At 41.5% G+C, this 25,439-nt stretch overlaps 1 protein-coding gene across 1 annotated transcript in view; it reads left to right on the top strand.

Moving 5' to 3' along the window:
• AFF3 (ALF transcription elongation factor 3) overlaps positions 1 to 25,439 on the top strand; it is a 328,515-nt gene that overhangs the window by 137,257 nt on the left and 165,819 nt on the right. The window contains exon 4 of the mRNA XM_069855424.1: positions 14,255 to 14,299. Coding sequence (XP_069711525.1) covers positions 14,255 to 14,299 — 45 coding nt within the window. The remainder of the gene's footprint in view (positions 1 to 14,254; positions 14,300 to 25,439) is intronic.

Raw genomic sequence — 25,439 nt, 5'->3', positions numbered from 1 at the left:
CAATAGGATCAGGGAAATGATTCTGCCCCTGTACTCAGCACTGGTGAGGCCAAATCTGGAATACTATGTTCAGTTTTGGACCCCTCACTACAAGAAAGACATTGAGGTCCTGGAGCATGTCCAGAGAAGGGCAAGGAAGCTGGTGAAGGGTCTGGAGAACAAGTCTTAGGAGGAGCGTCTGAGGGAACTGGGGTTGCTTAGCCTGGAGAAGAGGAGGCTGAGGGGAGGGAGACGTTATTGCTCTCTGCAACTACCTGAAAGGAGGTTGTAGAGAGGAGGGTGTTGATCTCTTTCCCCAAGGGATAGATGATAGGATGAGAAGGAATGGCCTCAAGCTGCGCCAAAGGAGGTTCAGATTGGACAACAGGAAAAACTTCTTCACTGAAAGGGTTATCAAGCACTGGAACAGGCTGCCCAGGGAGGCGATTGAGTCACCAACCCTGGACGTATTTAAAAGACAGGTAGATTAAGTGCTTAGGGATAGTGGATAGGTATGTTGGGCTTGATGATCTCAAAGGTCTTTTCAAACCTAGGGTTACAATGATTCTATGACTCCCTTTATTTCCCCCCACAGTATTGTGTGTTGCATGCGTGCAAATGCTGGTGCATGTAGGATTTTAAATTGTTTTTTGGCAGTAAGGCTGTTGGGAGATCAGTTCTCTGTAGACACCAGCCAGAGCTTTGCAGACCGTACACCACTCATGCCCCTGTGACACTGCACTGTTATAAAGTGACTTGTTGTTCGTTTTTTGTATTAAAAAGAAAACTGTTAATGTGACAGTGAAAAGCAGTTACTGTCCCTGAGTAATATGGCCAATAGTGGTGGTTTGTACAGTTATGTATTTCTAGGGTTTATAAGTGGTGCTCCATTAGCCTCTACCTGACCAGGAGAGTTCAATGAAAACAGCTGACAACTGGCAAATATCTACTCTACTGGAAAGACAAGCAAACACTTTCAAAGACACAAAACCTGGAAAAGCTGTGACCAATTTTTCTTTCTGCTTTCTTTCTGTATTTCACTGTTACTTGTAACAGCTACAGGCAAAAAGAAAATCAGAAAGCATTGTGACTTTCAGATGCAATATCCCCTTTAAAAGGGGATAATCTGAGAATATATGGAAAGAAAAGCAAAAGCCTAAAGAGAATGGACTAAGATCATTTTAAGCCTATCTTTTGTCCTCCAAGCCTGAGGGACCAGTGTGACCTGCATCAAAAAACATTAACTAGTAGCACATGACTACTTGGGAGCTACCTAGAACCTTCCCCAAACCTATTTATTCTTCTGCTTCTGATCTTGGGATTGCCCAAACAGTAAGGTGCTGGAATAGAGACCACAGGAGAGCAAGGACAAGTGCTAGGCAGCTGCCACTCCTTAGGGCAGATGGTTTTACAGGTGCAGAGGTATCCTGACTTCTGGAGGCAAGTTCTCGGCAAGGCAGCATAGCAGCACCTAGTTCCTGCCTAGCTGGCCAAAAGGTTTTCTGGCTCCTTTCAAAGAGGGCTTCTATGGGCCTATGATGAATTGATGGGAAAATAAATCTTTCAGTGGGATTTGGGAAAGAAAGAACATGAAAAATAAGGAATGTATTTGTCTACTCTGCAATTTTATGTATTTGCTGAATTTATTGATTCCCATATTAAGGCTACAGTTGATAAGATTTGACGATTGGTTTGGGCGTTGTGATGAAACTTTTGTGGTTGAGTTTTGTATGGCGCATACATACATATATATATATGTTTACCTTAAAATATACATGGTGCCATGTCCATTCTTACCTGGAAGGAACTTACACATCTGACCCCTAAGGTATTGCAACTTTGACATTTTATTTTCAATTCTACATGTCCTATTAACTCTGCAAAACCTTTTGAGAGAACTGTTTTCAGTAGCTTTGTGTTTCATCTGTCTGTCAGTGACCAAAGTATGGCTGGATTTTTCTTTTGACTTTCAGGGGAATGCTGAGAGCACAATAAAGCTCTGCTGAGATTTTCACTGCAGCTTGGAGAATTGTGCTATTTATCAACTTCTATGTGGATTTTAAAGAATCCACCTCAGCTGACCAGAGGCATCAAGGGATGGATTTAAAGATGCAGATGCATACAACTGTTCATCTTTATTGATAAACCTTTGCATACCCAGTAGCAAATTATATCCCTCTTGGGCAAGTAGGTGCCCAAGTCATAATTGTGATGACCAGAATATGTTTTTGCAGACTTAGCAATGAGACTAAGCAGTCACTCTCAAACCAATGTGTATGATGCTGTTCCTTACACTTAATAGACTTTTTGAAAAAAAAAAAAGCAAACCCAAACTCCCAAAGCTGATTGTCATGCCCTAAAACCATGAGCCACACACTTGTGTTTGGGCCTTCTTTTGACCCGTGCAATGAAAGAAGGTGGTTCGTTTATCTGTGTGATGATCTGGAGGCCAACAAGGTCACTCTCAGGGTGAAATCAAAAGCAAAATTTATTCTGGCTTCGACCAAAATAAACAGACCAAAATACTTGGGTGCACAGCCAAGATATGGGGCTGCAACTTCCCAAAGTTGCAGAAACCAGATTTCAATCTGGTCAGATTACAATCTGATCCATGAACACAGACAACGTCACTTGGATTTGATCTGACACACACCAATGCCAGTCAAGAAAAACAATGTAAGGTAAATGAGAGAGAGAGTGAGCGCACATGGGGGGAGAAAGAGAGAGAGATAGGAAAAAGAGTCACCACATCAGTGGGTAGCCAGCAGTTCCTCGGGAACACACGGTCATTTCAGCAGCAGCTTCTTCCAGGCACTGTGGTGCAGGCTGGTTGGATTGGAATGATGGGCGTGCGCACTGCGTGGCTCCCTGCAAGTTCTTTTATAAGGCCAGTCCATGCCCCATCAGCACATTGGGAGTGATCTTGTCAAGTGTGTGCAGAAACTCCTTTGGGAGGATCAATCCAGAGTGGTCAGATTGGTGGGCGGAGGAGGGGGGCAGCACCCATTGCTGCTCCTCCTCCCCTACAGCAGCTGGTTCAGGATCCTCAGCCAGGTGAGGGATGCAGGGGGAGTGGTGCTTACTCCTGCACCTCCCCTCCCATTGAACCGGGTGCCACAGAGGAGGCCTTCAGACAATATAAATGTTTAAGACAGACATAGTAGCAAAGCTGGTCTTTACACTCATCCATATTTTCCATGGAGCAACTGTAATTTTTGCAAAACAAGAAAAGCAGTGCAATATAAATGTTTCCAGCTAAATTTAATTCACAATCCAGAAAAAAAAAAGAAATATGCATCAGCTGTGCCTAGAAAAGATAGAAAAAGTGGTTTCTGTCTGGATTTGCAGATAGTTTGTTTTACTCTGCTGGCTTTATTGCTAGATGCTCATTGGTCTGCCTGTGCTCCAGACCTACTTCATCAAGGGTTCTTGATGATTGATGCTCTCACAAAAGCGGTTACAGTGAAAGAGTGAGCTGTATTTTACTAGAGAGGAGACACTGTCAAAGCCAAAACTGTCAAATATTGAGGACATCTTTGGACTTGCAAAAGGCTTTAGTAGAAAACCAAATGTTACTCCAGTCTCCAGATTAGATGTTTTTTCACCTGTTAAGTCTAGATAAGGTTCCAGTCTCTAAAATTGAGACAGTGTTTTTTAGCAATAGGGATTAATGAGAGGTTGTTTCTCCCCAGAAAACAGTTTTTTTCAGCTCTGTGTAGCAGCCTACCATGAGAAATGCTTTGGTGTTACCTTCTGGAGATATAGGCTGCTGCTCAGTGTTTTCAGCTCTCAGCTGCTACATGAAGATTGCAAAATCCTCTTCTAGCCCTCTGTGGAAGCCAGATACTCTTTGACCATAATCTTTGATTAAAGTATTGTGTAGAGCAACATCTTTGTTACCCATCACGACAGAAATCACCCTTGTTTCCTTTATCCTGTCCTCAGCGTTTTTAACAGGATGGTCACCGATATTTTTAATAGCATTTCAATGTTAACATCTTTCCTTTGTACTTGGTAGAGATACTATTCAGATGATGATGTTTTGTCAATATTGAATTCTGCGTTCCAAGCTCCATTTCTTATTCCCTACACCACTGTCCAGAGGGTAGATTTTTTTCCCGAGGAGCTGTTTTTAAATGGATGTAAAGGGCCTTCAAGGAACACTTGATAGATGTCACTTCTTCCATCAAACAGTCATGCACAGAGGCTTTCTTCCATCTGGGCCTTTTGTGGGAGGGATTTCTGCAGAGCTGTGCACTGTAAAACCTTCCATCTGTAAGAGGTTTAACCCTTTCTGTGCAATAGTTTGTAATCACATAACCTTTAGCTCAGTAGGAATGAATACCAATTATCATTTATAAACAGTTCCTCTCATTATGTGCCTATTTATGGCATCTTTTATAGCTTGCTAATTGCAAGCACACAAAACAGAAATGTTTGGAGTTAAATAATGTAAACAGGGATATAATTGATTTTCATGTTGAATAGTTTTTATTGATTTATTGTTAATTAACATTTTTAAAAGATCTTCTGGCAAAATAATCCATTTAATTCATTGAATATTATACTAGCTGATGACATATTCATATTAAAATGTCATAAAAAGATGAACAATTCCATACTTGTTTTTCCAACTGTTGCTGCTTTACAGATGTTATATATTCTCCCCAAACCAACATAGACCATACATGAAATACAATCAATTGGTCTCAGTCCAAGTCCTAGCGGACAAGTGCCTACATCACTAAAAACACCACATTCCAGTTGACACTAATTGACCGCCTGTGTAGCCGGGAGGACGCACATCTAATGGGGAGACAAGCTGATCTCTGTTGCTCCCAGGGGAGAGTCCCTGGGTCGGCTGCTGAAGGACTGCATGAGCTGAGGATAGAATCCCGTATCTCGGCTAAAAAGCCTTTCCTGCTGCAAAACCAAAAGGCTCTGGTCTCCATTAATGCAGACTTTCCAACAAATAGACCACTGTGTCAAGCAACTGGTCACTTAATACATTCAGAGCATGCACACAGTGCTGCGGAAAATGTAGTATGCTGAAGGCTTTTCCAGAGGACCCACTGTCTTTTTCCACTTTCTTGGTGGTAGTAGGGGCTGTGAAGTTCATTCAGGGTGCTGTTGATAGCATTTTGGTGGATACTAGTTACCTTCAGGTCCTGTTGACTTCACTGAAAGCTGAGGTCATGTATTCAGCACCTCCCAGGACTGAGAATGTAGCAAGGAGTATAAAGCTTAAAGTTATAATCTTCATTATTACCATCCCATTGCATTTTTCAAATGGGTAGCAAGAGAGTGTAATCACATCAGATCCTATTTTTTCATTAGTGAAGAAAAACACTAATATACTGTAACATGGTATTGATTTGATACGATCAATCTTTCCCAATAACAATAAAAACTTTATATTTTATTAATAGAACAATGCAGTTGTTCTCCATTACAGCTCCCTTTTATTGTTCTGGGTCACAATGTAACTCTGGTGTGTTTGTTTTTTTATTTTCATAAATATAATGTAAAAATCTGTAAAATTGCTCCAGCAATCTGCCAGTAGGTTTCATTTGAGACTCTAAAGCATCTTTTATTAGATGAAATGTTACCAGTGCAGCTCCAACCATTGATCATTTGATCACCATTAGGGGTGTGGAAGTTTCAGAAGGGTTCTTGGCATTTAATCTCTTGCTTTTTTTGTGATGTCACCCCTGGGACTTGGACTCAGCCCATCTCATCAGTTTGAAGACAACCCCCAAACACATGGCTGGACCCATCATCTCTGAACTGGGCTGGAGGTTCGTAAGTTCTAGAGAAAGTTCCCAGAAGCCATCCAGACTGTAGCCTTTCAGCATCCCCTCACTTTCTGATCTCAGGCTTTCCATATGTAGTTCGGGTCAGGGGCTAAATGGGCAGGAGGTGCTTCAAGCTCTGGGACAGGCCATGGGCATGCACTGGAGGAGTTCTCCTCCAACCTCATCTCCCTGCTATTTAAAAATACCCTAACAATACAGAGAATGCTTTCTCTTATACGTCCACAGTAAATCCATCTTCAACTAGATGTTAGTCTTATTCTTAAAGGCAAAGTCCTACCTCACACTCAGGTCTACATTTAGGGCCAGCACAGCCTAAGGCTGGCAATACACTGGATACAAACTCCTCTGTAGTCTTCTTTCTTGGAGGCTGCGCTCCCCAAAAGCTGCTGTCCTGCTTTGGTTGTGGGGGAGGTGCTGAGCAGGTTGTTCTGAGTATTGTTCATCAAGAGCAAAATGTCCTTTTGTCAGATCAGGATCTCCTTTCTAGTATGAATAGCAAGTCTATTGGATCATTTGGTGTTTATCTAGAAATATTTTTGATTCATCTTCTTCCTTAGCCAGAACATTTCCCTGTTCCTGGTACACGATGGGGGCATGGTGATATTCCAATTGTGAGACTCCCAATTAGTATAGCTAGATACTGTCATTAAAGCAAAGCAAAGTGGCTTTCATCACTTGCTCTTTATTAATTTTTTTTATTGAAATACAATGTTTGTTAACCTTTCTCCTCTTCCCTTTTGAATCAAGAACAATGTTGCAAGATCCCATGGTAGGAAAAATAATCCCCATAATAAATATGAAGGCTCCATTTCAAAAGAGAAAGGGCTTATTAAGGGTAACAGTTTATTAACAGTCACTGTAAATTAGATGGATTTAATAACTTTAATTAGCACAACACTTCCTGACACAGAGCTTGAGGAGAACTCAGCTGTTCATCCCCATATCCCTCCTGTACACCTCAGTGTCTAAGGAAGCAGCAGCAGTTCCTTACAGTAAAGAGAAATGGCTGCTACCCGCAGCAGTGCAGAGCACGAGAGAAAACTACTGTATCAACAGGCTGTGGCCATTGGCACTCCAAATTAGTACTAAGGAGCAGCACAAGTACAAAGTAAAGCTTTCAAATATCAGGAACAACAGCTCCCTGAGAGTCTCTTAATTTCTTTTTTCCTTGGAATAACCCTACTCAGTTCAGCCCTGCTTGCCTGCATCCTTGGGGAAAGACAAGGAGGCTTCTCTGTTTAAGGACTGTGAAGTGTCCAGCATTTCTAACACCCGTCAGTGAAATCAGGGGAACAACAGTATGCTGTGGCTCCTTGATGTCCAGCCCTGTTAAAGTAAAGAAGTATGGCTGGTAGGTCTATTGTCACCCATCAAGATGGAAAAGCAACTCTCGTTAGTCAGAGAAGTATTGGTTGTAATTCTGTTCTTGTCAGAGGGTTTTCCTACTCAGTTCATTATGGATATCAGAATTGAAAGTGTCTACAGCTATGTTGATTTTGACCAAAACTGTTTTCATTCTTGTTTGAAGAAAATATTTTCTTAAAGTACACAATTACCAAATTTGGAGTCGAAGTGAAACATTTCAATATTTTGTGTTAATGACTTCTTGATTTAAGCCATGTCTTATTCTGCAGCTATAGATTTTATTTGCATTTCTTAGAATCTAACACTGAAGTGTCTTGATTTGATCAAATCTTCATTTCTTGACTGAACCAAAGAATACTTCTTAAAATTTAATTTTGAAGGCAACAGTGTCACACTTATTATATCCTTAATGGCAGCATAATCAACAGGATAAAATCTACATGTAACTGCTTGCTCTCTCCCAGTTTAGAATGAAAATACATTCCAAAACGTGGGCATTTCCTGACAGGAAAAAACATACAAGTTTTTAACCCAAGTTGAGGCCTAATCTTTTAACCAGCCCACCTTTCCTGAGGTCCAAAGTCCAGGCTTTTCTCTCCAGAGCAGTGAGGGTTCACCACAACCATCCCATAAAAACCCTTTGGGAAGATGTAGCAGATGTAAGGAAATAGACAGCAAGTTAAGCCCTGGATGTCTAAAAAACCTTCCTGGGCATCTGCAAATGACCTCTCCCAAAAAAATTCTTTTACAAAGCCTGGCTGTATTTCCACAGAAATCCCAGAAGTCACTGCTCTTGTCTCAGGCACATGTCCCTGTTAAATTTCCACATTTTACTCCACGACTTGAAGGTGTTAAGATCTTTTCAGAGAAATAATCAAAGGGAAAGTTGAGGGCAACAGTTCTCCACAACCCAAGAAGCAAAGGCTGCACGTATGAATAAGTAAAAATATAAGAACTTTTCTTATCTTTTTCATCCTGGAAGTTCCTTTATAGCAAATGGATTATATAGATGAAGTTATATATGCATATGTGCATGCGGACATACGTATCTCCATACTTTCGTGGTCTTGCCTGGCAAAGAAGCATTTTTAATATGCTTTTCAGTTCAAGAGGAGGTGGTCAGAGCCTTGCTAGCCCAACTAGACAGCCACAAGTGTATGGGGCCGGATGGGATTCACCCTAGGGTACTGAAGGAGCTGGCGGATGTGCTGGCCAAACCCCTTTCCATCATCTTCCAACAGTCCTGGAAGACTGGGGAAGTCCCACTGGACTGGAGGCTGGCTGATGTTGTGCCCATCTACAAAAAGGGCCGCAGGGAGGACCCAGGAAACTACAGGCCTGTCAGTCTGACCTCAGTGCCAGGAAAAGTCATGGAGCAGGTGATCTTGAGTGCTATCATGAAGCACATGCAAGAGAACCGGGTGATCAGGCCCAGTCAACACGGGTTCACAAAAGGCAGGTCTTGCCAGACTAACCTGATCGCCTTCTATGACAAAGTGACTCGACTGCTGGATGAGGGAAAGACTGTGGATGTGGTCTTCCTGGACTTCAGCAAAGCCTTTGACACAGTTTCTCACAGCATTCTGCTTCGGAAACTGTCAGCCTTTGGCCTGGACAGGCGCACACTCTCCTGGGTGGAAAACTGGTTGGATGGCCGGGCCCAGAGAGTGGTGGGAAATGGTGTGAAATCCAGCTGGAGGCCAGTGACAAGTGGGGTTCCCCAGGGCTCAGTGCTGGGTCCAGCCCTGTTCAATATCTTTATCAATGACCTGGATGAAGGCATTGAGTGCACCCTTAGCAAGTTTGCAGATGACACTAAGCTGGGTGGAAGTGTTGATCTGCTGGAGGGTAGAGAAGCTCTGCAAAGGGATCTGAACAGGCTGGACCGCTGGGCTGAGTCAAATGGCATGAGGTTTAACAAGGCCAAATGCCGGGTCCTGCACTTGGGGCACAACAACCCTATGCAGTGCTACAGACTAGGAGAAGTCTGTCTAGAAAGCTGCCTGGAGGAGAGGGACCTGGGGGTGTTGGTTGACAACTGACTGAATATGAGCTAGCAGTGTGCCCAGGTGGCCAAGAAGGCCAATGGCATCTTGGCTTGTCTCAGAAACGGCGTGACCAGCAGGTCCAGGGAGGTTATCCTCCCTCTGTACTCGGCACTGGTGAGACCGCTCCTCGAATCCTGTGTTCAGTTCTGGGCCCCTCACCATAAGAAGGATGTTGAGGCTCTGGAGCGAGTCCAGAGAAGAGCAACAAAGCTGGTGAAGGGGCTGGAGAACAGGCCTTATGAGGAGCGGCTGAGAGAGCTGGGGTTGTTTAGCCTGGAGAAGAGGAGGCTGAGGGGTGACCTCATTGCTCTCTACAACTACCTGAAAGGACGTTGTAGAGAGGAGGGTGCTGGCCTCTTCTCCCAAGTGACAGGGGACAGGACAAGAGGGAATGGCCTCAAGCTCTGCCAGGGGAGGTTTAGGCTGGACATTAGGAAAAAATTCTTTACAGAAAGAGTCATTGGGCACTGGCAGAGGCTGCCCAGGGAGGTGGTTGAGTCACCTTCCCTGGAGGTGTTTAAGGCACGGGTGGATGAGGTGCTGAGGGATATGGTTTAGTGTTTGATAGGAACGGTTGGACTCGATGATCCGGTGGGTCTTTTCCAACCTGGTTATTCTGTGATTCTGTGATTTTGTGATTCAAGGTCCGTCAATGTGGGCCTTTTTCCTATTTTTTTAATCATGGATTTAGGTTATTGTCTGCCAGCGTTTACTGCCTGAAGCTCCACTTCATGCTCCAGTGGAAATCCTGCTGCCCTGTTTTAGGTGGTGCAGCGCTTGTGCACAGGGGGGAGAGAGCTGCCCTGGAGGAAGAGGTGGCAACCAAAGGGTGGATGTGTGATGGCCACTTCCACACTGCTGGTTGCATTTGACCAGTGTTCAAGTGCCGACACAGTTAACCTGGCTCCTGCCAGATGGAAGAGGCTGAGTGTGCTCCTTGGAGTATGTACTTCTGGAGATCTTAATCATGCCTAATTTATACTAGAGACAAAATCCAATAGCTTCTGGACATTTTGTAAAAACACTTAGCACAGACCAAACAATACCAGCACCAAAAGCTCCCATCATGAAAATCTCTTAGACTAAACTGGAAATAGGTACTTACAGAAGATTTTTCTTTCTTTCTTCAGCAAAAAAATTTAAAGGAGGGAGAAGTATCACAGATTGGCAAGTCCTTTCAGAGAGGTTTCTTTATATAACTTTATGTTAAAGCTCTTGGTAAGGGAAGAAAAAGTAAGATAATGCTCTGAAATAAAATTTGTACAGATGTAGCTTTTTTTTTAAATGACATCTCATTTCTCAAGAATTCTATGTAGTCAGCCTTGTTTCTTAGAGTTCTCTGTGCTTTGCATGGTAATTAGCTGCTTGTGTTATCAGTGGTGCAATGCTCCCAGCTATTTCTTCAGCAGTCACTGCTGTTATCCTTGGTGGCAGCTCCTTGCATCCTCCTGCCAGACTGTGCGCCAGCTGCACGTGCGTAAAGATGCTTGTCGTTCTTCAGGCTGTGCTGACTGAGGAACGAAGGCAACGGGCACAGCGTCGGAGAGGGGAGTCTGGAGCCCACTTCCCCTGACAGCTCCCCTTGCCAGTATTCCGCTGATGGTTCATTGGAGGTTCAGTGAGGCGAGTTTGTTATGACAGATCACAAAATGCAAAGGAAGGCAAATGAGCTGGGTTCATCAGTGTCAGGATAAACACGCAGTGGCAGCTCATCTGCTTAGCTGGGAACAGCAGCCTCAAAACCTTTGTATGGTATATATGATTTTTTTCAAGTAATTAAAACATTTATCGCACAATTGTACTGTGGCATTCAGGCCATCAGGAGGGTGAAGGGACTACGTTGCACAGATTGTTGACATATCTGACATCAGCCTCACGCAGGTGCTGCGTCACGCAGCCAGGACCAACACAATATTATTTCGATCGGGCAAGTCCACTGATGCAAAAAGCGCGTGGAGTGCTCTGTGCTGTTTGCTGCCTGCAGGTAATGCAATCTTGTCTTTTAATTCAGTTCTCAAGAAACATTCACCATCTTTTTTTTTTTTTAAATTAAAACATGGCTATGAAGTTAAATTCAGGTTGCCAGATTCATGGACAGTGAGAGTTCCTCTGTAATATGAGTAGAGATGTAGCAGAGAAAGAAGCTTTTAGAATAAGAAAGGAGAATCTTTTCCAGACCAAAACCTATGGACACTTTTCAGACATACCTTAAGTCCCACAATAACACTCTGCATTGTATTATAGGATATCATGAATCAAATAAAATATGTCCCCAGGCCATATGAAATTGAAGCTTGCTGTCTTCAGAGCATGGTCTCTTAACTCCTCCACATTTATCGTAGAAAGTTTGATATCAAGAGTAATGTAAGATCCTCATAAGTATTCAAAGCAAAAATAAATTAAAAAATTTATATTTGGCATTCACAAGATAAAGAACAAAGAGGATAATATAGAAATTGAGGGTTTTTTTCCAAATATTGGTTTCGGTCTTGTCTTTCACTTTGTGTTTTCTGCCTTTTTTCCTTGCCTTTTGAAATGCAATGTGATGATATTGAGAGAGAGAGATTTGAAAAGTTTTTTCACTCCCTGCCCAGAGATATGATGTGGTAGGGAGAACAGCTAAAGTTTTAGCTCTGTGGTAATGGAAAGTGTAATTTCTTGCTGATGAGTATTTGCAGGCTTATTTCATTACACTTCCAGGAGGGATATTTGATTTTGAAACAGAAGCTTGTTTCTAAACCTACTCTACTCTGAAATAGCGTATTGCCAAATTTGTCTTCAGTAGTTTTGCCTTTACACAAAATAAAGGCATCATTTTACTGTATGTTCAATATATAGTATACAGCATGAGATGATAGGTCATTTCATCCCTCCTTCTTTAAGATGAAAATAGACTAGAATAGCAAACTTGAGGTCAGACAGTGAATTCATTGCTCTGTAAACAAAGTTTTTGTGATGAAGACTTTATACACTCTGCTGTTGCTAATGGGATAACAGGGCATAGATGGGGACTTGAGAAAGCAAGGGGATAAAATGGAGGGCAACCCACAGAAAAGAGAGAAAAATTAGCTACTATGAATTTTTAAATTCTTAACTATCCAGGGATTATTGTGGTGTTTCTCTCTGTCTTCTTAGCTTCATTGCTAATGTGAACTACTGCACTTGTACTCCTGCTCCAGCAGCAGGAAGGTCACACATGGCATTGTGTGGCTCCTCAGGGATGAGGCTGAGATCAGAACAGGGTTATCTGTGCAGGGCTGCAGCTTCTCTTCAGCATCACTACATCAGATATGAGTAATTCTCCAAAGACGGACTTTACAGCATGCTCAGTTGCTTTTGCTTCGAAATCAGTGGTGACTTCATAGTCACTCCTAGTGACTATAAAGCTGATGGACTGTGTTGCTCCAAAAAGAGTTAATGCAATTCATTTGTTTAGCAATCAAGGGACATATTCAGCAAAGATTTAGTAGGAGAGCTGACAATGAAGCAGTTATGACTTTCTCTGAAATAACAGCCACAAAAAATGATGAAACATAAATTTTACCCTTGCATATGCATGGCTGTTGTACTTCTGACCTTGGTTACAGCTATTAGGCTACAAATGGCTGTAGATCCAGACCTCCTCAGCTCAGACTAGGGAGTGGTGGTGGCAGTGTCCAGGAGCAGGGCTTGTTTGAACTAGCTAGTTGTATCATTTGAGCCTGGTGGGCACAGAGGTATCTACTTTTGAAAGTGTCTTATGATTTTTTTGGGTGCCCAAGTGCAGATGTGGTAGAGAAATCTGATTTTGAGGTGTAAAGAGCTCAGGACTTTGGAAAATCAAATTGCTTTGGTATTTCTCTAGGTGGCCACCTGAAAACTGAGATCCTCCAGGTGTTTTTAGAAAATTAGAGGCAATGACCAAGCTCAGCTCCTTGCTTGCTCTTTGGGGACATTAATCGATTGTATTGTTTTTGTTTCTGTGGGAAGACCTCAAGCTCCAGTCTTCTACCTCCTGAGTTAGTTCTGTTCTGTAAAAGGAAGAAAACTTTTCTTTGGGGAATTTTCAGGGAATTCAGTGTGTGAAGTAAATGCTGAGAAAATTTGTGTGATGCAACAGCCACCTGTATCTTATGGAGAGCTGCAGGAGATGGCCACCCCCTCAGCATCAGTATCTCCATCCATGGTGTGCCCTCTCTTCCCAGTCATGCTAGTCAGTGCAAGAGAACTGTGGCAGAAGCAGGCAGGAGGGAAGGGCATAAGTATGGCAGACTGGTGTCTCATACAGCCTCATCTTTGATGGCAGAAATTTGGGTCCCAACCAACAACCAAGCTGAGCATGTAGGTGAGGCATCTGCTGGGTGGTGCCTAGAGGGGGATAATTTCTCTGCCAAATCTCTCATTTCCCCTCTCCAGGTTATCTCTGGAGGAAGCCACGGCATTGAGGAGAGCTGAATTCCTCTGTGCCCTTAGTCCCAGTGTACAGGTGGCTTTAGGGTCAGCATTTTAGGAAATTGTTGCTTTCTCAGGACTGCTGTGCTGCCTAGCCTGTGCTCAGTATTGCTGGCCGTGTTGCACTGTCTGCGGCTCTTCCCTCAGCATCACAGCTGCCTCTACACTATCCGTTGTCAGGCTTCACGCAGGCAGTGTCACTGCAGAATCTTTCCTGCACAAAGGATGTAGACATTGTTTATTTAATATAAATAAATGAACATATTTGATCTATGTACATGTGATATCAGCTTTGCTTATGCTTACTCATATGCAGTATGTCCAAAACAGCAGGAACCGCACCCAAAAGTGATGTGAACTAAATCCTATGCATTTGTACAGATGTTTTGCATTTGTACGTAAACACTGCAAATCTTAAATCTTTCTGTAGTGCTGATGGGGAATAATTTGAGAATTTTAAGCAATGCAACTTTTCAAACGCTGGAAAGACTTGGCCTCATTTTGAAACTGCACTAGAGGTTGGAATATATTTCATGTGACAACCATGTCCTCAAATCTGCTATTTGTTATTTCTCTTTAAAACACAAACAAACTCTTTTCTCATTTTGTTTACAGGACGGTGGAACGGGAGATAACAACTGCATTGAAGAAATATTGCGGGTAGGAATGCTTAAAAAAACCCATTTTCTTCTGCTGCCGTTTTGTTTACTCTAAAAAGATGAGAAAATAATATTTCAATTACTGCTGTTAAAAATATTACTCTTTTTTTTATTGTCATCGTTCTAAGAAAAAAATACGCAAAATTATTTCTTCATGAAAAATAATTGAAAAATCTGTGAAAACAGCCTTCCTGAGCCTCTGGATTTCATCGCTACTTTGTGCCAGTACAGCTGACCTTCATGCATGCAGAAGCAGATAATGGGATAAATTATAAACTGAAATGTACAATGATGTTTCAGGTTTACAAACCATGCAAAGTGCATGTTTCCATTAATCATGACTGTCAAAAATCTTAATTTTGAAGGGAGGTCTAGGAAGGTCATTTTCCACCTGGATTTAATTAGAATCCATCATGTAATGTCATTATGTCCATTATGTCCATTATATAATGACAATGTGCAAAATGCCTAGTTATTTCCATATTTCATTATTATTTCTTTTATCTTAGCAATTTCTAGTTTATTTTCATGGAACAAATTAAAACACATCCAGACAGATCTTGGCTTGAATCAACTTTGATATTGATTATTTCCTGAGGCAGACAAATTCATAAACAATGAAACATTTCCATATATTTTAACTCATGGTTTTTTCAGTTCTTTTTCTAAACTGATAATTCAATAGTTCACAATGCTTATAAATCTGATGTAATAGTCAATGAAACACCAAACAAGGTAGATGGAATGGCAAAACCTCTCTATTACTGTGTGTACTTCCACTTTTTGGATATCCAGTACCAAAATATATCAGATTGTTTATAAACTACGGGGCTATAAATATTTGGTTTAGAGCTTAGTAGTGCATTAAGCCTGTTGTTTCTGAAGGCATTTGTCCATTCTCCCTGAATATGTTAAATACAGCATTTAATTCTTAAGCTGAACAAAGAGTTTATCAAAGGGTGATGATGATAGATTGCTTATGACTTCACTGACAGAGCTTTTATTTAGCCAACATTTACAAAGTGGTCTTTCATAGGAGTGAACCACATGTTCAACAAGCCTTAGCCTCAGTCCCTGCTGTTTTGTCACACATTAGTTGCAGACAGTGTAATTCATGAGACCTTTTTACATTTCTCACAATGAACTAAGTATATGATGTGATGTGAGGTTCATTTACCCCTACTTTATGCAAGGCGTTTAAAATTAACGGTCAAAGAAGCTCATCTTCCTCCTTAGGTTGTGCAATTTGGTTTGTGCAATTAGCCAAAAAATGTAGGAGAGACATAGTTTCTTCCATATCGAGGAACATGGACATGTAAGAGATCCCAGCTGAGAAGAAAAATGCACTCTATGACTGGTCATGGTAAGATGCATCCTCAAACTGGTGAACACAGCTGCTGCTCTTTCTTCTTCCTTGGGGACATTCCTCAAGAAATATTTTTGCACAACTTCATGATGAAGCATTCGGGACATCCTTGGATGGGCAGAACACTTTTGTTTGTGAGGATTTATTCACAAATTCTTCCAAACCTGAATAAAACAACCCACAGCTCAAAAGTCACACTTCGTATCTGTGTCTTGCTATTTGCTGAGACTTAGCATGGCTGAAATAGCTCACCATTTTCACACATGAGCTTTTGTCCTCACATGAATACCCAATCATCACAGGTAACATCTCCAATCTGTCCATCCTCAGGTCTGCAACCTGGGTATCACTTTCTATTCTGAACTTTCCTTCTGTCTCTGTGTCTATGACTACACATAAATCTTGCAGACTGTTACTTCACAGCATTTCTAGCTGAGGCTCTGTATTCACAAAGGAGTAAGTCTCTGGTCCAAATTCTCTTTACACACCTTGATTGCTGCAACATCCTTTCCTTGGTTTTGACAAATGCAATGTTACCCACCTCCATTCATGCTGCTGTGCAGATCATTTTCCTAGCTTGACATCTTGCCCAAAGACATTTTTCTTTACATATTACCACTGTCATCTCCTTCTCTCTCATATCAAGTGGACATATTTGTCTCTGATTTTAAGGCCTCAAGTCTGCCAGTCCTTGCTGACATATTAGCTCCCACTTTAGCTAACCTGGTGATGCCAGCTTTTGTCACCCTATTGCTAAGTTTCAAGTCAATTAGTTTCTCCCAGGCTTCCCATCATATCTGGGAACAGCCTTGAACACTTTTTAGTTCCCTACCTACCTTCAGACCATCTCTTAGGAGCCTCCTTTTTCAGAAGGACTGTGGGAAAAAAGTGAGGTCAGGGCTATACCACTGTTTCTCGTGCTTGAACATTGTTGTCCCACTTTTCCCTTGTAGTGCCTGGTCAGATCAGAGGTATCCATCTGCTGTCTTTTGTCTTGAAAAGTGAACTTTCTGTGTCAGGAACCATTGTATAGTGTAAAAGCAGTGCCTACGTACTCTCACCATTCAAATCCATATCACCAGTGGTTGCTGTTACTGATAATTAGTGAAGGCAGCAACAGTAAAAATGTGCCATTGCTACTAAATTGCTAAATTACATTGCTAAATTACTGGCATCCAGACTTTTCCATCCCTCTTTGTGCCTTCTTTTTGTGCTGAACATATCCATTCATTCTTAACACAGATTTTTCAGTTTTTCTGAATCAGGCTATTTATAAGGAATGTCATTTCCATGTTTTTGTTGGAGGTGCTATCCACATAGTAAAGCCATAGTTTAGCTTCTTTCTGGACAGAATTTATGCAGTTCCTGTATGGGTGCCCAGAGGTGGAAGAACGAAAAGGCACAGGAGTTGCACTCCTCGTATTCCCCTCAGAAAAGATGGATCTTTGCTGGTGTACTAAAATGTGTTTATGATAGGAAAGGCTACTATACTGTAAGAGCATCAGCAAAAGAAAGGAGATGGTTAAAATTTATCTTTTTAAGGCACATTACATCCTGTTTCACCTATCTGTTGCACAACACAAAACAGAAAACATCCTCTCTTTCTAGACAGTGAGTCCACTGCACATGTTGGCCTGTGGCGCTTCCAAGGGATAGGTACTTCCACAGCATGTCCGTTTTTTCCCCCAGTGAAGACCAAGAACAGTAGAATGTGTTCCTCAGGTCTGTCCCATTTGCTTTTCTCTGCCTTCTTCCCCCAGCAGGTGAGAGGAGGCAAGTGCTCCTTTGTGCACATATCTTGTCACCCTCTGGTATCAGAACATGGCCAGAGCCAACATCTGCACCTGGGCTGCAAAATCAGTTGAGGCACAGCTTTTAGATCACCAGGTCTTATTTTGTACTAACTGTGACAAGAATTTGTAGTCTTTGTGCTGTCTGGTGCAACGCAGGGCGCCACAGCTTAAGCGTAGCCTTTTTTGATGTTATTTTACCAAATGTATCGGAGCTCTGTAGAGTCTGTAAATTGACAGATCATTCTGCATGAAACTGCAGCTTCCCGAGAAAGCCCCCAAGAACTGAGATGCAGAACCGCCTCCATTCCTGAAGGAGGTTGATTAACAAGACAGTAACCCTGTCAAGATCGGAGCTGTTGTAAGGACTCCTGCTGAGTTTATAATCACTGCAGGAATCCTGAACCTCACCTAACCCCATGGACTGATTTATAGCAACTCCTTCAAAGTGTAGTGACTCCTCTTTCCAGCTGCAGGCACGCACATCAAATGTAGAGAAACTTCTAAGAGAGCCTCCCATGTAAATAACTCCAGTAAGACCAAGTTACAGATGTGATGTCAAATCAAGAGAGAAAAGCCTCATTATTTGACAGTAGCTGTAAAAAGCTTATATAAGCTTTAAAAGGCCTTATAAGCTTTTGAATTGTTGTTGGAAGACATGGTAGAAAATTTTGAAGCAGAAAATAAGAGTTAAGACTAAACAAATAGCCTTTATCCCACCATGCCCAGAGAAGTTGCTACCTGAGTTCCTGAGACACTGCCAAAGCCAACCTATTCACTTTCTTGCTAAGACACAGGCTTGCTAAGCAAGTTTAGCAATTTTGGTTGGCTTCTATTAAATTTTATTAATGTGTGTGGAATTGTGTATTTTGTTCTGAGTGGTGGTGTTTGGAGTAAACATTTATTTTGCTGTCAGAGCTGTGAAAAACAGGAGCCGCCAGAGTCCTGCCCCACCACTAAGTTAACTGTTGCAACCAATATCGCGTGCACGCTGAGTATATTTGCTATGGATTTAAAGAGAAGGAGAGTATGTCGAGTGCAGGCAGTTCTTGGTTTGTAAGATAAGTGGTTAGAGATTGATCTGGCTATTCTTACAGTCTTAACTGTGATTTCGTAGAGTTGCAGCAGCTTTGCTGAAAGATAACACACAGGCAAGCTGAGCTTTTAATTATTGAAGACGTTCCTTGTGAATTCCTTAGTGTGCTTTTTGTTGACATGAGTGATTTCATTGAACTGGGGAGAGATAGACATAGTTTGAGTGCTTGGCCTGCAAAGAGTGTTTGGCTACAGGATATGGAGACAGTAGGAAGCTTGTGGATCAACAGTTATGCAGAGGAAGGGCTGAAGGAGAACCAAGCACAGCCAGTTAACATTGAAGAAGCCACCTCCTTTGGGAAGGTATAGAGCAGTGGGGAGGTAGAATGGGGTGTGGGGTGGAGGACAGATAATTTTGTTTCAGGGAAGATGGGAAAAGAATTTGGGTAGGCAGTGAAACTACTGAGACTCCATTTGTGAACATCCCTCCCAGTGGATCACAAGTCAGCTTGGTGCAGCGAGCCTCCTGGCTGAGGGTGAGTACCCACAGGTGCCCTTGCAAATAGGTTGTGACTCCCCAAGGTCACACAACATCCACTTATGAAAATGTGACATTTTAAGTGTGATGACTTTGATGAGTAATTTACTTGAATCTCTCTACCCTGTGAAACTGTTTAGAGTATGTAAAGAATAGTAATTCTTCTCTGAGCAACATAAAATCTGAATGAAAACAGAATCAAATTCTGTATTTTTCGCTTTCCCCACTTGGGATCCCTTGGCTCATTAGCAGGCTTACTAATTCTGTAGCAGAAAGTATTAAGGATCAACCCATCAAATATTCAAGGTTTTTTTCAAACATCAACAGCCATATGTGATGTGAGATCAGCTGCACTCTGTCAGCTGATGGAATTAAAACAAGAGCAGAGGTAAATTAGAAACTGTCTGCACAAGACAAATCCTGTGAAAACATGAAATCCTACCAAATGCACTGTCACTGTGAATAAGCATCACAGTCACTGGAGCACGTGTCAATACTTGGAGGGGAGAAAAATCAGTTTCTTAGAGATAGGCTGTTAGTTCAACAACTGTGAACTGCTGTCTTGTAAATGTTAATGACTGTAAGATCCCACTGGCTGCAGTTAAACTCCTGGTGGAGTCAGACATGTGAAGAATTACAGAACACAAATATGGTAATCAGTAGTATATTTCTAAACACTACTCCTGCTTTCCAAGGCAGAAGGAAAAACCTACAGGTGTAACAAGACCCACTTTGCTGCATGGTACTTATGAAATAGCTACCTCTGCACTAGCAGAACACTTTAATGCAGTCTCTCTGCTGGAAAGAAATTGCTGGACAACTTTGGGAGGGAGGTGAGAAGACTGCCCTCAGTGCAGCACCTTTGTAGGGAAATTCAGATTGTTTTTTTGTGACTGGGCCCAGTGGGAAACATCTGGTAAAATTTAAGGAGGAACACAGCAACTTCAAGCGAAAGAGAGGCAGTGTGGGGAAGAGAATGTATGGAGACTTAGAAGCAGCCCCAGTTTGCTGACACTTCCTTTTTTGCTCAGTCTCATAGAATACAAAAGTACTCCAAAGTGTCAGAATCATATTAAAAATGCATCAGAGTTATAAACTATCATTTGTTTTCATTACAGCCTTTCAGAACTTTCACAGCACTACTTTGCTTTCGGTATCCTAAATTTCAGAGCAATCGAAAGCATTGTTTTGGCTGCTGTATACTGTTTATTGTGTTTCATCAATATTATTCTTTCTGTCTTTCTCACTGAAATAAATGAAAAAACATACCCAAGAGTGTTTGGAAAACATGTCATTTCACCCAAGGCACTAAACCCTGGAAAACATTTAGTCATAGGTCAAGTCATCTAATCCAACCTCCAATACTTACCTATTAACATTGCCCCTCTTACCACACTGTGACATCCAGCTCATTTGTATAATATCTTTTTACAGCAGTCACTGTTTGCAGTGATTTACGTAGGTCAGATTTCCTCCAGCCTGCTACCAGTGTAGATGGCAACACTGTGGAGCTTCAGCTCTTCTTGGAGCTCCTCCAGCTTCTCAGTGAGAATTTGCTGTCTGTATGGTACCTTGTGCTGCTAGAGCAATATTAGTGGCAGTACTAGAGCTAGCAAAACTTATTTTAGCATTATCCGTGTAAGCTTAAGTGACTACAGAATAGACATACTTGTACACACCAGCATCTCCCTGACTCTTCATACCTTGGCAACTTTCACAATATACGGTATGTGTGTGGTGCCTTGGACTTTATGCATCCACCTCAGCCAGGGTCTGTTTATTACCTCCTTCTCCAGCCAAAAGACTAGAGGGAGATTCCTCACTTTTCACTGCTTCTGTACCTTTTGGGGTTTTCTCATATTATCAGAGTCTCTCTCCAGATGATCTGTTACTTGTTGTCAGCTCGTGGGAACAGAATTGTTCCTGGCTTGGGCTCCATGAATGGCAAATCCTTTTCATTGCCCACATTGTGGTTTTCAATTGTCAATAAATCTTCACAGCCATCGCATTAAACCCAGATATGTAAACAGTGCTTTCCTGGCTCTTAGCATATAGAGTCTGAGGTACAGAGTACCATATAAAATGGCTCTAAAATACTATACTAGCAGCGATAATGTCAACCAACCATTAATTAGTTGAACATCGACGGTCCAATGAATTGTCACTCTTGGATTTTTGCTGCTGCCACTCTTGTAGCTGAAAATAGCATCTCAGAGCAGTCTGAGATTTGAAGAATGTTGTATATTTAAACCTTGAGCTTAATAAATCTCAGTGCCAATGAAAAAATATCACCTTAAAAAGGCAAAAACTATAAACAGTTCAGTGGAAAAAGGAGATTAACCTAGAAACTCTTACGGTGGAAATAAGATCTACAACAAATTCCAGTCAAAGATAATCTGACTTTCAGTCTTGTAGATCTCAGTGCAGAACATGGGGATACTTTTTGTGGCATATGTGATGGAATTAATTTTCAAAATTGCAGTTTTGTAGTTAGTGTATACACCCTGTTATTTGACAAGGCAAGAGAGATTCCAGTATGAATTATCCAGCCTCTCTGCTATACAAAAATAATACAGTAAAACACCTGCTAATTTTTCTTTCTGTTTGGAGTGTTTCACAGAGCTCAAAAAGAGGCACAATTGCCATCCTGTTCAAATACAGAGAAATGATTCCTTGTTATTAATAGCAAAGGGCCAGATTGTTTTGTATATCCCTACCACATAAACTCATTTTGTATATCCCTACCACAGCTCATCTGAGGCCACAGAACTGTGCATATTAATACCAGGAAGAATCTGTGCTACTAGTCCTGATGAAAGTAAAATAAAGTTTGGGTAATAGCAGGTATCCACAGTGCTGGAGCAGGAAGTTTGATGCCTTCAGCTGCCACCTTTAGAGAACTGTCTAATTTCTACCCCCTTAGTAAGATTTACTCAATATGAAGTGAGACTGCAAAGGAGGTTTGACTTGAGATGATGGCATCCTCCAATAATCACTATGGTTACAATGACTGTCTCTTGCACTGTGTATTTTCCCATAAATTATTTGGGAAATAATTTGGTTTCTTCATTGATTAAATGGGCATTAAGGAAGAAAACTCATCAGACAATGCAACTAGATACTGTTCTATGATGTGTTTTCCATCCAGGTTAACATTCCTATTTTCTTCGCCATGCTTCCATGGACGGCTCTAGAGTAGGGGAGGGAAAGATGGAGGGTTTCCCAAACTGTGCATGTTTTCTGGGCTGTAGAGCACAGCTGTGGCTCCAAAGCCAGGCAAACATTGCCACTCAGCCCCTGATGCATAAGGACACAATTCTGGTTTGCCCTGTGAGCCTACAGGGTGACAGACCCACTGCCGTCCACATATTAAGATGGGTGTCTGAAAACCTTTATTAGACAGAATTGTGGACTTCAGTGGCTGACATTACCCATGTACTTCATCTGTGCACCTTTTCCTGTCTCCTATACAAATATTTTTAGCAGACACGCTCTTGCATCTAGGAAATTGCTCTGTGGTGCCTGATTTTCTACAACTAGGAACTGTCCTACCACTCCATCACATTTTGGTCTGACCCAGGAGGCGTGAGCTGTCTGTTTATGTCTGAGAGAGGCAGTTTTCCTCAGCTGGGAGCTGAGGCATATGTTCTTTTGTTAATCTTATTTAATCGTATTTAGGAGCAACACATGAGTTAGCAGTTAGATTCACCTGGCAGAAAGACTTTAAGGAAATTGTGGGAGAAAAGAGGAGTCTGCTAAAAGGAAATTGTGCTCAAGAATATTCCATTGCAATGTCTATACTAATAAGTAAAATGGACTAATAACTGTTCTTTTACTCTGAGGCCAATCAGTGTAGCATGGCTGGTGTCCAAACAGCTAAACTCTCTTACAACCATGAAGCAGAGTTGTTTCACACGTGCTGCCTGCTGGGAGAGACCCTAGGGAATGCAGGAATTTTCTCTGCAAGAGAAAACAGTGCTGATGTCACTGATTTAATGATGGGCATAGTTGAGGGCCAATGCTCAGGTATGTGGTCCTATCGGTGTGTGAGGAGAGGTGTGGTCTAGAATCATAGAATCATTAAAGGTGGAAAAGACCCCTAAGATTACCACATCTGATACAACCATATCTACTAAACCATGTCTAGCTTTTCTGTCCAGCGTGCTTGGCTTCCTTCTGCCTTGTGCACGACCCCAAAGACCTTGGAGAATGCAGTAACGGCTGCATTGCAAAAATTGTGATTGAAAATCTCTAACATATTTAATTCTACATATTTTGGCATCTTTTTGCCATTGTAGTCCATTGCCCTTGGGACATACTAGGTTGGGTTTTATTTGAAAATATGAAAGGTAAAAACTGTTTGTGAAGGAAACAGTCTATTTGTCTACAGGACATAAAATGCTGTCAACAGAATATTTTAAGAGAGACTGAATACTGATCAAGTTTTCACCAACCAAAATGCCATAGCATCTGTCCTTCATCATTAGCACTAAGTGCCATTTACTGTGCATGGTGTTTTGTGTCATTCTTGAGGTTATTTTGGATTTAGTAGCTTAGGAAGTAAAATGCTATCAGGTGTGCTTCAAAAGTGGAAAAAACCCTGTCATTTCATGTGGAAATTATTGATGTTGCTTTAAATGATGTGATTTGTACTCAGACCACCAAACAATACCACTGTACAGTTTGTAATAAGGATGATGATAAACCATCACATTTCTGACAGTTTTTCAAGACTTAATTTTTGCCAACAGAATTAATTTAATTAAAAATATATATTCTTTACAATAATATTGACTACACTTCAAGTCAAGCAGACATAAAAGGGCTTACACACAGACTTCAGTTAAAAAACATGCAATTTTATAGAGAAATTGCAAGCCTGTCACTTTATCCTTGGGGGAAAAAAAGTTATTCAGAGTAATGACAATAGCTTAGTGGGAGAGAAAGTGGGCTTCATGCAGTAAAAAAGTTTCTTTCCAGCTGTGTAGGTTTTCCACAGGCTTTTTTTCATTAATGTTATCAAGTTATTTGTTATTTGCTCATGAATGCTGAATAAATACCAAGCAAATTCAAGACATTATTAATTTTCCTAGCATTGCATGTACGCATATGTAATGGTTCATTACAGCTCTGAGTTTTCACCATATTCCAGTGTAAATGAGAAGAGCCCAATTAAAAAAATTGTAGACCTTGATCCAACCTTTGTTGACTTCAGATCCTGATGCTGAATTGAGACCCAAAAGAGAAAATTATGCTTATTAAATTGAGTAAACATTTTCTTCATTTATCTGGGTGGCTTTTTTCTGTCAGTGACACTATTTTTTTTCCTAAAAATGTCAACCCTTAGAAACTTAATGAGTATTAATGAAAAGCTGGAATAATTTAACATGGACAAAAAGAGGGTAATTTTCCTTACACATTTCGTTAGTACAAACTGAATCCTAAAAGGCCTATTCTCTTTGTGGTTTGTCAGAATAATTCTCATTATAGTCAATAGGAACCAGGTATATAGGCATAAATAGGAGAACACACTGCTAAATATAGTTGCTGCCACAGCAGCTGGTTTCCTCTCTTGTTCATCAGATGGGGAAGCTGGAAGCTGCAGCAGGCTCACAGTGTAAGAAAGACAACACTTGAAGAAATCTTTTTCCTAGGAACAGAGGCAGGAGCTAAATTTCATGCTTCCAGGACCTGCAGACTTTTCCCAAGTGTGGATGAATATTCATCCTGCTGTGTTTGGGCTCACCACAGAGGCCAACAGGAGTGCAAGCTTCCCTTAGTCTGAGCAGGCTACGCAGGTTGGCCTCATGCATCACATTTTCCAGGCTATGTCTCCACTGCAGATTCTGTAGTTGTTCCAGAAAAACAGGTGATTGGGGCTTTTCCTGGTAAGCTGGAGAAAAACTGCATCTCTAGACAAAGCAATAAAAGATCTACACTTTGCTTCATCTAAATTTCCCCATCATTTATTTTGCTGTCACTCCTCAGCTTCCTTGCAGCTGAAGATGACATTTCCACTCTGTCTTCCAGGCTCAGCCTGGCTTTCCCTCTCCCCCCCTCCAGGGCAGCAGCGTCTTTCATCCTCCCTGGTGTCTCCCTGCTCAGAGAGCTTCCCCCAGGCTCTCTTCTCCTAAACAAGCTGCCTTTGTCTCTCGGCCCTTGGAGTCTCACACGAGTCACTTAGGCACTGCGATTTTTTTTTTAAAACCTAGAATTAGTACCCGATATCTTTTTTCTATTGTTTAGGTTTTTCCGCAATCCAAATCTAGACCTCTGTGGAGAGAGAATAATAGTGGCACTTAACCTTTTGTTTTCCTTGGTAAGATCTATTTCTTGGTAAGATCTGTTCAGGTGCTGATAATCTTCAGCTATCAACCTTTTCATGAGTAGACATTAACTTTTTTCCTTGTCT

The sequence above is a fragment of the Phaenicophaeus curvirostris genome, chromosome 1 (assembly GCF_032191515.1).
Source record: "Phaenicophaeus curvirostris isolate KB17595 chromosome 1, BPBGC_Pcur_1.0, whole genome shotgun sequence".
In the NCBI taxonomy this organism is placed as follows: domain Eukaryota; kingdom Metazoa; phylum Chordata; class Aves; order Cuculiformes; family Cuculidae; genus Phaenicophaeus; species Phaenicophaeus curvirostris.
Note: the sequence above shows the minus strand (reverse complement) of the source record. Positions and strands in the feature narration are given on the sequence as shown.